This window comes from Chelonia mydas, chromosome 2 (genome assembly GCF_015237465.2).
Source record: "Chelonia mydas isolate rCheMyd1 chromosome 2, rCheMyd1.pri.v2, whole genome shotgun sequence".
NCBI classification, from domain to species: domain Eukaryota; kingdom Metazoa; phylum Chordata; order Testudines; family Cheloniidae; genus Chelonia; species Chelonia mydas.
Window position 1 is genome coordinate 60,084,723 of NC_057850.1, and position 13,168 is coordinate 60,097,890.

At 39.2% G+C, this 13,168-nt stretch overlaps 1 protein-coding gene across 2 annotated transcripts in view; it reads left to right on the top strand.

The window, feature by feature from the left end:
• Positions 1 to 13,168, top strand: part of MYBL1 (MYB proto-oncogene like 1) — a 45,664-nt gene that overhangs the window by 20,693 nt on the left and 11,803 nt on the right. For both annotated transcript variants that reach the window (XM_037892506.2, XM_043539558.1), the window contains exons 4-9: positions 3,124 to 3,216; positions 5,438 to 5,658; positions 7,004 to 7,187; positions 7,893 to 7,967; positions 9,751 to 9,855; positions 12,682 to 12,915. In XM_037892506.2, coding sequence (XP_037748434.1) covers positions 3,124 to 3,216; positions 5,438 to 5,658; positions 7,004 to 7,187; positions 7,893 to 7,967; positions 9,751 to 9,855; positions 12,682 to 12,915 — 912 coding nt within the window. The remainder of the gene's footprint in view (positions 1 to 3,123; positions 3,217 to 5,437; positions 5,659 to 7,003; positions 7,188 to 7,892; positions 7,968 to 9,750; positions 9,856 to 12,681; positions 12,916 to 13,168) is intronic.

Sequence of the window (13,168 nt, forward strand, 5' to 3'; positions counted from 1 at the left end):
CTATTACCTACTGGCCTCCTGTGTTACAGTGGCTGCTTTGGGACAGTGGTGTTTTTCACTTCCACAGATCCAGACCTTCACATAAGTTTGGATGTAAGATCTCCTTACCTGGAGATAGCCCTAGTTGCGGACCAGCCTATTGTGGAAGCTCAGGATGACATTTTAACCCCCTCCCCCACCGGGCTATTCTCTATGGTTAACCTTTTGCCTGAGAACCAGCCTGTATCCCAGGAGATACTGTCAGCTCCAGCAGCCCTGTCATCACCCTCCCTAAATGATTTAGTGGCCCCAATTTGCCTTCTACACTTCTAGAGGACTTCAAGGAAGTTGTTCAGGGGAATGGCTGCAGCTCTGGTTATTCAAGCTGGTCCAGGAGGATACCCAAAAATTGGTGGACATGCCCCAGATAGATTGTCATCCCTATTAATAACACCTGTCCAAATCTTTGTGGCAGACACCAGCGTCACTATACCCAATAGCCAAGGGTATGGAAAAACGATGCCATGTCCCTTGTAAGGAGATTCAGTGGTTCTACTTGCACCTGGCTTAGTTGTCTGCTAATGAGAGGTTGTGACTCAGAAAATTTAAGTCTACCACAAAAGAAAAAGAACCTGAAAGACTGGACTTGTTGGGAAGAAAGATTTATTCTAATGCTTTGCCCCAGATGAGAATTGTGAACTAGTAAGCTCTTTTAGTGAAGTACAGTTTTATCAACTGGAAGATGATGATGATGAAGTTCACAGACAAATTGCCAGACTACTCCAGAAAGGAGTCCAAAGCTTTCTTGATGAAGGACTGGCTGGTGACACAGATCTCGCTGCGGTCTGCTCTCAGTGTTGCATGTGCTTCCTCCAGAGCAATGGCCTCTGCAATCATCATGAGGGGGTCATCTTGGTTATTTAATTCCAGGGTAGCACCAGATATCCACCAATCCATTAATCTATGTTTTGTTGGACAGTTTTCATTTTCGGACAAAACAGATGAGGTATTATGTTTTTTTTTTTTTTTTTTTAAAGATTCATAAGTGACTTTATTATCCAGCTTGGGTGTTACTATCCAGCCTCTAAGAACATCAGTATAAGACCCTGCAGCAGTATTCTGATCACTTTCACAGACAACCCTTCTATCCTTCCAGATGATATGACTCCTCTAAAAGGAAACGGAGACCCCAGAAAATTTCATCTAGCTCTCATGGTAATCAATCGTGCTCTCAGCCTGCTGTAGGGAAACAGCCCTTTTGACTTGTTTTTCAAGGGCTACGTAGCAGCCAACAATCTACAACTCCCTTCTCCTTTTGGAGACCTGTTATCTCACTTCCTGGGTGCTTGGGAACAAATATCTTAGGACAAGTGGGTCCTGAGTACTGTGGGATTGGGATATTTGATCCAATTAACTTCCATCCCTCCTCTCCACTCACCTTCTATGTCCCTTTTCAGGGACCTATCTCATGAGTTTGTGCTCCTTCTGGAGGTTCAGCCTCTCCTTGTCCTGGGGGCCATAAAGAAAGTTCCCCTATCGCTTCAAGGATGGGGTTTCTACTGCTATTTCCTGATTCTCCAAGTCCAACAGTGGACCTATTCTGGTCTGGACCTCTAGGCTCTCAACAAGTTCGTCAAGCAAGTTAGATTCCACATGATTACCCTAGCTTCAGATCTTCCTTCTCTGGATTAGAACAATTGGTTCACAGCCCTCAATCTTTGGGATGTATACTTCCATATACTGTAGCTGTTACCCAGCAATAGGAATATCCTCATATTTATCACAGGAAGCAGTCATCAATACACAGTTCTCCCCTTTGTCCTGTCATGGGATCCATATCTTTCCTTACCTCAACAATTGGCTGCTCTGTGAGTCCTTTCATGATCAAATTTGCTGGTGTTGACTAAATCATCCACCTGTTCAGTTGACTGGGTCTTACCCTGAACAGAAAAGTCAATGCCAATTCCTACCCAGAGACTTGAATTCATTGGAGCACGACTCTACTAGTTCAACTCCTTTTCTTCCCCAAGAGAGATTTCAAACTATTCACAAATTATGCAGGTCCCTCAAGTCTCACCTGTCTGCTACTGCTTGAACTTGTCTGAAATGGCTATGCCACATGGCCTTTTACCTATATAACCAAATATGCAAGATTGCACCTCCACACTCTTCAGCCATGCCTGAAATCAGTCTATTGTTTGAGCAAGCACCATTTGGACAAGTTAATCTGGCTCCCGCGAGCTGTACTATGATCTTGAGTGGTGGATGATCCGGGGCAATTTATGTGTAGGCAGATTACTTCCATATTATGATGGTTTATGGAATGGCAAAGGTTCCTCCGCAGAAACTTTCAGCCCATTCCATGAGGGTTCAGGCTATTTCAGTTGCTTTTCTGAAAGATTTTTCCTATTCTGGATGCTTGTAGGGCCACTACTTTTGTCCTCGTTACATATATTCACTCAGTATGTGGTTACTGCTGCATCCAGATCTGATGCAAACTTTGGCCAAGTAGCATTGCAATCTTAATTTTCTAGACTCTGAATCCACCTCTGAATGGTCCTATTTGAGAGTCACCTGAGTGGAATACATGTCTGCATCCACTCGAAGAAAAAAGTTACTTACCTGTTCTGTAACTAACTGTTCTTCGAGATACGGGTGTAGATGTGTATTCTGCGGCCCACCCTCAATCTCCTCTCCATTGGAGTCTTCAGATATTCTTTCTGGTGTGAAGGAACAGAGGGTGGATCAAGGCAGTACTGCCTTTATGTGACCTTGGGAGGGGCCACGAGGACATAAAGCACACATGCACTTCCCTAATGGTTACTGCTGTAGTAAAAAAGTCTCTGGCTTTTTGTGTACAAGGCAGCAAAATATTGAGTGAAATACATATCTGCATCCACATCTCGAAGAACAAGTACAGAACGGGTAAGTAACTTTTTCATAACGAAAAGAGCCCAACTATAATAGTGGCTCGGATGTTCAGTGATTACATCTTTTCCACTTTGGAATAACCTGTTTAATGCTAATCATCTATAGTTCATTATTTAGTTTTACATTTGCATTAGTCAAAACTATTGCTGTTTGCTAGGAAAACAGTCTCTAAAGATAATCTTTAGCAAAGTCATTTTTTTAAAACTGTTTCAGAATCGTTCGGATTTTCAGTGCCAGCACCGCTGGCAGAAGGTTCTAAACCCAGAATTGATTAAAGGTCCCTGGACTAAAGAAGAGGATCAGCGGGTAATGGAACTTATTTCACATTGTGCTTGGTTATTTTTTGACTGTAGCAAAAGTATACCAAGACTTCTTTCTGTGTTGTCTCCTCCCTACTCCCATTATCCTGGTTTTGTTGGATTCTCAGATCCCAGATGACACATACTAGCTAGTTCACTATGTTACGCTGGGTATATTCCACTGCCCTGGATGACATAAAATGTTAGGCCTGCTCAGGTGTTTATCATTTCCCCATGCTAGTTGAACAGCTTCTTTAACTCATTGAGTAGAGGAGACCTCTGTGTTTGGAACTGACATTCGTAGGCCATAATCTGGCCTGTTTTATACCTTGTGCTCTCCCAGACCACCAGACTTAACAGGTGACCTGCCATGGTGGGGGAAAATGGATTTGTATGCTCTTGTGAAAGAGGCTTATAAGACTTTAAAAAGATAATGAAAACAAAACCCTTCCCTTTTTCTGCCTGTTAAATATAGTATTAATATAGTATTAATGCACATCTTCTTTGTTTTCTGTGTAAACAGAACAACTGGAAAACTAAGAGGATTGACATAACAGATACCAAACAAGTGAAACCTGAGTGAGAGTGGAAACTGTTTTTATTCAGACTGTTTAAAACCCATAAATGTTTAAAAAGAAAAAAAAATACCATTTTTAAACAGTTGGAATAAAACATCATTCCCCTCCTCGTAGGGCTTTACTTGCTTAATATCTCATTTGATGATGATCTCAGTTCTTCAGTTACGTATAGCCTTCCAGGAAAATCAGATAAGACCTTTCATTACTAATGCGTAAAACAAGCAGCATGCACGCATATTTCTTTACCAGAAGTATAGAATCCTAGAATTGTAGGACTGGAAGGGACCTCTAGAAGTCAAGCAGGACTAAGTATTATCTAGACCAGTGGTTCTCAACTCGGGGGGCTGCAGCCCACTGGGGATTCACAAGCCCTTTCAGGGGGGCCACAGAGCCCCGCAGCTGAAACCTGGTGCCCCAAGCCCCAGCGCTGAAGCCAGTAACGGCATGCAGGGCTGAAGCTGGCAGCACCCCCCGTCCCCAAGCCGGGAGCGGCGTGTGGGGCTGAAGCTGATGATGGTCCCGCACCTCCAGCCAGGAGCAGTATGGGGTTGAGGCTGGCAAACCTTCCCCCAGCCCTCTGCCAAGCCAGGAGCAGTGGGTGGGGGAGGGGAAGAAGGGCTGAAGCTGGGAGCCCCCTCCTAACCCTTACACAGCCCCTAGCTACCCCCTGCCTGCACCCTGAGCAGTTTTCATACTTTTTGAACTGAGTCCCCACTTTGAGTTATTTTTTGGTTGCATCCCCCCACAGCCCAGACAGGTTGGGTGGCCTCCTGAGTGAGTCGGGGTGGAGGTGGTGCTCCCCGCCAGCCCTTGCCCCCCCAAATTAGAAGTAAAACTATGCCTATGCTCAAGACCCGCCCCGAGTTCCCCACCCCAACTGGGCCCTGGCATTTTTTATAGCATGTTGAAGGCAGGCCTCAGCAGGAAAAAGGTTGAGAACCCCTGATCTAGACCATCCCTGAGAGGTGTTTGTCTAACCTGTTCTTAAAAATCTCCAGTGATGGCGATTCCACAAGCTCTCTAGGCAATTTATTCCAGTGCTTAATTACCCTGACTGGAAGTTTTTCCTTAAGTCCAACCTAAACTGCCCTTGCAGCAATTTAAGCTCATTGCTTCTTGCCCTATCCTCGGATGGTAATGAGAACAATTTACTTCCCTCCTCTGTGTAACAACCATTTATATACTTGAAAACTGTTAAGTCCCCTCTGTCTTCTCTTCTCCAGACTAAACAAACCCAATTTTTTCAATTTTCCCTCAAGGTCCTGTTTTCTAGGCCTTTAATCATTTAATCAAGTAATTTAAGTATTTCCCAGTGCCAGCGCATCAGTTGGCAGGTGACACTGAAATCTAACTTGGTCAGCATATATTTTTTTACAGCTAGTGTTGCCTTTACAACATAGTCTCCTTTAACTTTAAAAGTAGGAGTTTATACATAATTCTGAAACCAGGATTCCTGCCAATGACTTTTGAAAGCACCATGATTGTCTCTATAGGCCTTCTCTAATCCTTAACTTAATTTGTTAACAAATCAGTTTTATTATTCATCTTTTGAGATGTTAATTTTACAAATGCTTTTTAATAATATTTCCAATCTAATTTTTCAAACATACTAAATTGTCTATCATTGCTACTGTTTGGTTTGTGTTCCAGGTTATTGAATTAGTTCAGAAGTATGGTCCAAAACGCTGGTCTTTAATTGCAAAACACCTAAAAGGGAGAATAGGCAAGCAGTGCAGAGAGAGATGGCATAACCATCTCAATCCTGAAGTAAAGAAATCTTCATGGACAGAAGAAGAGGACAGAATAATCTATGAAGCTCACAAGCGTTTGGGAAATCGATGGGCTGAAATTGCAAAACTTCTTCCTGGAAGGTGCTTTTCAACATATTTTTTGTATTAAACTTAAGAAAGAGTATGAAAGCCAGTCGTTACAAGGTCTTTCCAAAATCCATGTAACTATTGTAAAGGTAATCAAACCAAAAAAAAAATATATATATATCCACGGAAACCTCATTGTCTTCCTATGGATTTTGCAGTGTTTGCCAAAATTTAAGTTCTGCTTAAAAAAACAACAAAGCTTATGTCTTCTAGTTAAAGATAACTCTCATGATTAAGCAGTGTTTGTGAGTCTGGCAACAGACAAGAAAAAACATTATCAGCTGGAGTAATGTGAACTTCCTCCATTTATATCGTTCAAATGTCAACACTATTAACTGTTTTACTAATAAATACAACACCCATCACATCCTGATTTTCCATCTGTTTTTAAGGATATTGCAAGGCAAAATGTTACTAGAATATGTGCATATTCTGACATCCAAAAAGGTGGCTAAATGTGATGTGGATACATTTTGGCTTTTCACTGAAGACACATGCCCCCAAAACACCCAATCTTAAACAAACTTTGAAAAAGATCTTGGGCAAGCTTACCGTAATTAAAGTGTTCTAAAAATTGAAGTGCAATTTCTAATCTTTCTAGGTTTTTATTTAGTTTTATCCACAGGTTAGCTAATGTGTGACACATTCACAGCCAGATTGTGAGCCCCTTACTCAGACTGCTAAATTAATTGTATGAGTAGTTCAGTTGAAGTCAGTGAGATTTCTTATGTAACTGCTCGACAGTGTGAGTAAAGGGCTTGCTAACTGTCCATTTGTTACAAGTTTTGAAATGTATTCTACAAAAATCTGCAGATACCCTCTTTTTTTTTTTTAATTTAAATCCTTACTCTTACTCTGCAAGTAGTCTAATGAACTTCAGTGGGACTGAAGTGCGGGGTATTCATCTTGAGTAATGTTGCAAGAATCTGGCCTCTATGTGTGGTAGTTAGCTGAGAAGGTATCTAATGAATTTTTGGGTGATTCTATTTTTTTTTTTTAAAGAAATTTTAGATCCAAAAGTAATTGTCCAAAGTTCTGCAGGAGTTAAATTGTGCTGTTTTTTTTAACAACCTTATATTTGATAACGTTAGAGGTGAAAACAGTATGATCATATAGCATATCCAGCTGTTGAGGTATCCAGTCAAGAAAAAGATGTTCCTCACCAGTTAGGGAAGTGGTGAAATGTATGTGATAAATGAATAAAATTATTGGTGTAATTTACAAAGTTTGCAATGTGGTGGTGGTGGTGGTTTGTAAAGTTGTGTAATTTACCTAATTAAAAACATGTTCCTGAAATAATTTGGTTTCCATATCTTCCTACTATATGACTTTGTTTTAGGACAGACAATTCAATTAAAAATCATTGGAATTCCACTATGCGAAGAAAAGTGGAACAGGAAGGATACTTACAAGATGGAATCAAGACTGAGCAGCCTAATTCATCAAAACTTCAACACAAACCTTGTGCCACTGTAGAACACTTACAAACCCAGAATCAGTTTTACATACCTGTTCAGGCACAAGTAAGTTTTAAATGTACATACAAAAATTCATTAATTGCAGTGTATATTTCTTCTATACTGTTGGCATATTATAAAATATAAATTGGTCTCTGAAGAGGCCACCTGTCGACTTAATTTTGACCTAAATTATGTTTTGGAAAAGGAAACATAAAAACCTAGTACTGTTAGAACTGTTTCCATGATATGTTTTAAATTCAGTAGGGAAGTTGTTTTCTAACTAAAATTTCCCAGCAGCGTTCCCAAGTCAAACGCTGCAATTCTAAAATCTTGAAAGTGCAACTGACTTCCTTCATTTTTGTTTTCACGCTGAAAAAGTACTTCAAAGTTGAAATGTAGACTGGATTTTAAATCGTATCAAGTGTTAGTAACATAGGTAAATTTGTTTAAAACATTTTTTTTTAAATTGAATGTCGCTTTAAAATGTGACTGCAGTGCAAATTTCAGTCTTCTGCTCAAGCTAAAATCAGGCTACATAGTTTGGCAATTTTTTCCAGTTTCAAAATTATTTATCAAGTTTGAAAATAGACAATCTGTAAAATAAAAGATCATTTAATTGAAGTCCTTTTTCAGCCATTTAGTAATTTGTTTTCTAAACTCTCTAATTAAAACTATACTATTTTCTAAAATATGAATCTATTTGGCTCCCAGTCAGTCTCTAAAGTTGTATTTTATAATATGCAAAGATAATTTTTTGAATTCTTTTAGATTCCAGGTTACCAGTATGTGTCATCAGAAGGCAGCTGTATAGAACATGTTTCAACTTCTTCCAGCTTTATTCAGGTAATTTTCATTGGCTATTGTAAATGAAATGAGGTTAGAGTTTGTCTTATTCTGTCTCATTTCTTAGCCTGATAACCCAAGGATTCTGTTGTTTATTTTTAAAGTTTTAAGTAGTCATATTTTTTTAGTTTAAGGCCTTGACCGTTCAGCTAAATCTTCATTGTATAAACCTCAGATTGTATTTGTGCCTTTTTTCTTGAAAAAGCTGTTGCAACTTTACAGGATCATAGAGTCCTGTACTGAGAAATGAAAGGAGTCCTCATCCTCTTCAAGTGCAGGCTGCAGCTGCTCATCAGAGGATGCCTGTGTTCATTTCTGATATTTGGAAATGTGATCAACGAATTCAGATCTGCCCACTAATTAAATCCTTTGGTCTAACGTCTGTCACTGACTAGGTGCATAGCTCCCATTAAATTTAGCCAAAGGTTGTGTTTTGCTTTTTATGTGTGCAGCACATGTATTACTGTAGACCTAAGCAATTGAAAGATTCATCTAAAATGTGTTAAGCCCATGTAGTAAATAAATTACTAAGATGATTTTAATCATATAATTTTTCTCACCTTTTCTGGGTAATCTAAACCTTTGTCTATCTTCACAAATATTGAAGTATTGAGGTGAACTGCATAGAAAAACCAAAAGTTTTATGTTGGATGTATTGGAATTCAGAGCAGAAATAAGTTTGAACTAACTTGTTAGAAGAAAAACTTGCTTTGTGAAATGCTCATGATACACTTTGATTTACTTAAGGTATTGAGAATACATTGGTAACATCATAAATATTGTGCGCTGCAAGGAGCCTTCTATTTGAAATGGCATTCTGGGATATTGTTAGTGGACTAGGAAATGGCAGAAAAGGCATAAATTTGGAAAAACTAAGCTAAATAAACTAACATTTGTATGGCATTCTCTTCCCACAGTTAGATAGGCATGGATTTCTGTGAAGAACGACTTTAACTTAACTATGATTTTTGCGATGTAGTTCATCTTTAAATAAAATTCTGTTCCTCCTTCCTGCCACCCTGGTGTGGATGCAAACCATGATTGAATGCCCTAGGATGGCCTTGAAAGAAGCAGGCAACACTATTAACCCACTCTAGATATCAATATATATAGAGAGAGAAATTAAAAATGCCACCTTCTTTTAAGACCCTTTTTAAACTCTGGCTCAGTAACTATATTTGAAACTTATCATTTACATCTATATTGACCACGAGAAACTTGTCTAAGTTATACTTGTTTCTCCAAAAACTTCCTTGTTTTTGTTACAACCAGTCCACTTCCACTGGTGGGAGCACTAGTGTAGACAGAACACCAGCAACTGTCAGTGTTTGAAACTCATGTCATGCAGATCTATTCTGAGTAGGGTTAACCACGCAGGTGCTTAAAATGCAGGTGGTCATCTGGAATGTGCTCTAGACTTCTGTTTCCCTGGGTACTTCCACTAGAGCTAGAATTGGGGAATTTGTGAACATTCAGCACACTATACTAGGCTTTTATGACAAAAACAGTACTAAAACTTATTAGCGAGCTAGCATGATTTTCTGCATGAATAGATTGAAAATCAGACAAATCTGTCTGTGCTGGGCACTGAAATCATGCCAAAACTGTGCAGTTGGCAACCTTATTCTAAAATGGTTGTCAAGCATGGCTTTGTAGCTTACATAGTTCTGCTCCCAGCATGTGCAGGATGTAAGAAAGTAGAAGTCTAGCTAGTAAAGGGAAGCCTTACATTTATTGAGTTCTATTAACAGCTTCTATCCTGTTTTCTAAATACCCTTTTCAGCATCCATTTGTTGATGATGATCCTGATAAAGAAAAGAAAATAAAGGAACTTGAGTTGCTCCTTATGTCAGCTGAGAATGAAATCAGAAGAAAGCGAGTATCATCTGTAAGGACTGTGCATTTGTATAAATACGTGCATTGGCTTTACACCAAGATTGATCAGCAGTTCGTTAATGGATGCTAGTAATTCTAGAATAGCTTTAATATGCTCTTCCAAAACTGATCAAACTTGGTGTACATGTAGGACTTTAATTTGGGGAATGTACATTATTTTTCTTTTAACATAGTGTTTTTAACCTATGGTAAATACTATGGTATAGTCAAGTGCTTTTTTTTCCATAATCCTAGAGCAAGAGATGGCTTTTTGAATGGCAATTTCACCTGCTACTGGTTTCACTCAGCCCTAATTTGAGATCCACTCCAGCAACACTTCATGTACTGAGTAATTGTGTTACTTTCAAAGGGGTAACCATGTGAATAAGGGCTGTAAGATTTTGTTGTTTTTTAAAAACAGCCCAGAATTCAAAGTACTTATTTCCTTGGATAAACCATTTAGTTGATCAACATAGATAATGAAAAATGCCTATATTTTGCTATATCTGATTTTTCTACCATTGACTCCCAGAAAAGATAGCAAAGGAGACCTGTGGTTTGAGCCCTACCAAATTCATGGTCCATTTTGGTTAATTTCATGGTCATGGGATTTTAAAAATTGTAAATGTCATCATGATTTCAGATATTTAAATCTGAAATTTCATGGTGGTGTAACTAGAGGTCCTGACCCAAAAGGATCAGGATTGTAGGGGTGCAGTTGCAAGATTATTGTAGGGGGGTGGGTTTGCGGTATTATCACCCTTACTTCTGTTCTGCTGCTGGTGGCAGCGCTACATTCAGAGCTGGGTGGCTGGAGAGCAGTTGCTTCGGGCTGGAAACACAGCTCTGAAGGCAGCAGACTGCCCAAGTAAGGATAGCATGGTATGATACTGTCACCCTTCTGCGTTGCTGCCCCCTGGACGTCTGGAAAGTGGAAACTGCTGGCCAAGGGCCCAGAGCTGAAGGCAGCAGTGCAGAAGTAAGGGTGGGATAGTATGGTATTGTCGCCCTTAAATCTGTGCTGCTGCTAGTCTCTGGCCACCCAGCACTGAAGGCAGCGCAGGTGTAAGGGTGGCAATACCGTGACCCCCCTACAATAACCTTGCAACCCCCTAACCCCGCAACCCCTTTTTGGGTCAGGACCCCCAGTTTGAGAAACGCTGGTCTCCCACATGATATCTGTATAGTATAGGGTAAAAGTACACAAAAGACTAGATTTCACGGGAGAGGCCAGTTTTCACAGTCCATGACGTGTTTTTCATAGCTGTGAATTTGGTAGGGCCCTACCTATGGTCCAGTAGAACATTAGTGTCCTCTGCAGTTCCTACATGTATTTACAATACCAAACACCACAGGGTTCATAAAGGGACATTTATTTAAAAAAAAATACTTTCTTCTGCCATGCAAACTTTAATGATCTATAAAGGGGAAGTGAGTTGCGAAGCAGCAAAATTTGCAAGAGACAAAGTTATTTAAGTTAGGACCAGCAAGGACTGTGAGGAACTTCAGGAAAGACTGAAACAAACTAGGTGGGTGGGCAATGCAATTACATATGAAATTCAGTGTCAATAAATGCAAAGTAATGCACATTGGAGGGGAAAAGAGAAGAGTAACAAGAATGATCAAGGGCCTGGAAACACTATCATATGAAAAAAGTTGGGGATTGTTTACCGTAGAAAGGAGACAGATAAGAGGGAGGGGACATGATGCATGTATATAAAATAATGAATGGCATATATAAAGGTAGATCAAGAACTTCTGTTCTCCATCTCTCAACACAAGAACAAGGGGACATTATATGAAATTAAAAGGTAGTAAATTCAAAACTGATGAACTTTTTTCACACAACACTTATTTAGACTGTAGAGCTTGTTGCCACAGGATGTTGTTGATGCGAAGAAATTAGCAAGTTTGGAAAAGGGAATGGATGCTAATGTGAATATCAAAAATATCCAGAGTTGTCATTTAATGATGAATTTTGGAAGGAATATGAAACCTCATGCTTCAGGGCTTAAAACGATTCTCTAATGGAGACCCTGATGATAGCTAACTTTGAGGTCCAGGGGGAAACAGCAGACTATCCCACATCTGCCTACTGTGGACTTCTTTCCTCCTCAAAGCTGTGGTACCTGCCACTGTCAGAGATGGGATATTGGACTAGATGGACTCTGGAATTATCATACTGGATCGGACCAATGTCTCTTCATAAGCACTGTGTTATGATGGTGAATGAGAAGTTGGAAATGAAGTAGACTATAAACAAAAATGAACATCTCTTTATTAGTCAGCAATGACACAAAATAGCATAAACAGTAAAAAGTAAAATCCACTATTAAAATAAAAATTTTTTAAGAATGAACTATTTTAACCTGAAAATGTACCTTTTGAACTATTATGTAGATGGCTTGATAATGTCTTACTGTTAAGGAGAGTGGGGAAGCTTACATCACCAGTGATTTTCAACGTGAGCAATAGGGAACCATACATAAATATATATGAAATAGAATTTCAGTCATAGTAATGAGTAGAGGTTAAAGGAATAAATGTAAGAGAAGGGGAATGTTGAGTGTCTCCTGTAAACTTAAGGGAAATAAGAATGTAATTGAATTACTTCAGAAAGTAAGTTGGCTGGGGAAAGGTGGGGAAATCACTGAGCTGAATAAAACTGTTGTAGAATACATCCACTGGAGAATGGTAAAAGTTCAGTCTGAAACAAAATATTACTATGCAATGTGTCCATAATAGTATGTTTATGAAACTTGCCCCAAAATCATGTTTCTGATTTATTTTCAATTTCAAATTTGAATAAAACATCAACACGTTTCTATTATACTACTAGCAAGCTGGAAGTTTCTCTAGCTGGTCTGGAAGCTTCATCATGGAAGATAGCATGTCTAATACGCTAAATAGCCTTGGGGAACAAACAAGTGAGTTTTACAGTATGGATGAAGCCCAGGGTACAGCTGCCCAGCAGAATTCACCCACCAAGTACCTAGCTGTGGAGGCGAATGCAGTGTTATCATCTCTACAGACCATTCCAGAATTTGCAGAGACACTAGAGCTTATTGAATCCGTAAGTTGGGATGGGTGATTCTCTAGTTTTCAATAAAGATGTAATCCATTTATATTTGGGTATGTTCATATTTGCCCAGTACATATGTAAAATGTTTGAAATTACTTCATACAGTACCAGATAGGTATAGTTTCACTACTGTTGATTGCTTTGTTTTCTTGGAAGTCGTGAGTGAATTGTACTGAAAACAAACTATATAAAATTATCTGGTTGTATAAGAGGGGTAGGGGAAATATTTAATCCAGAGTGTAAT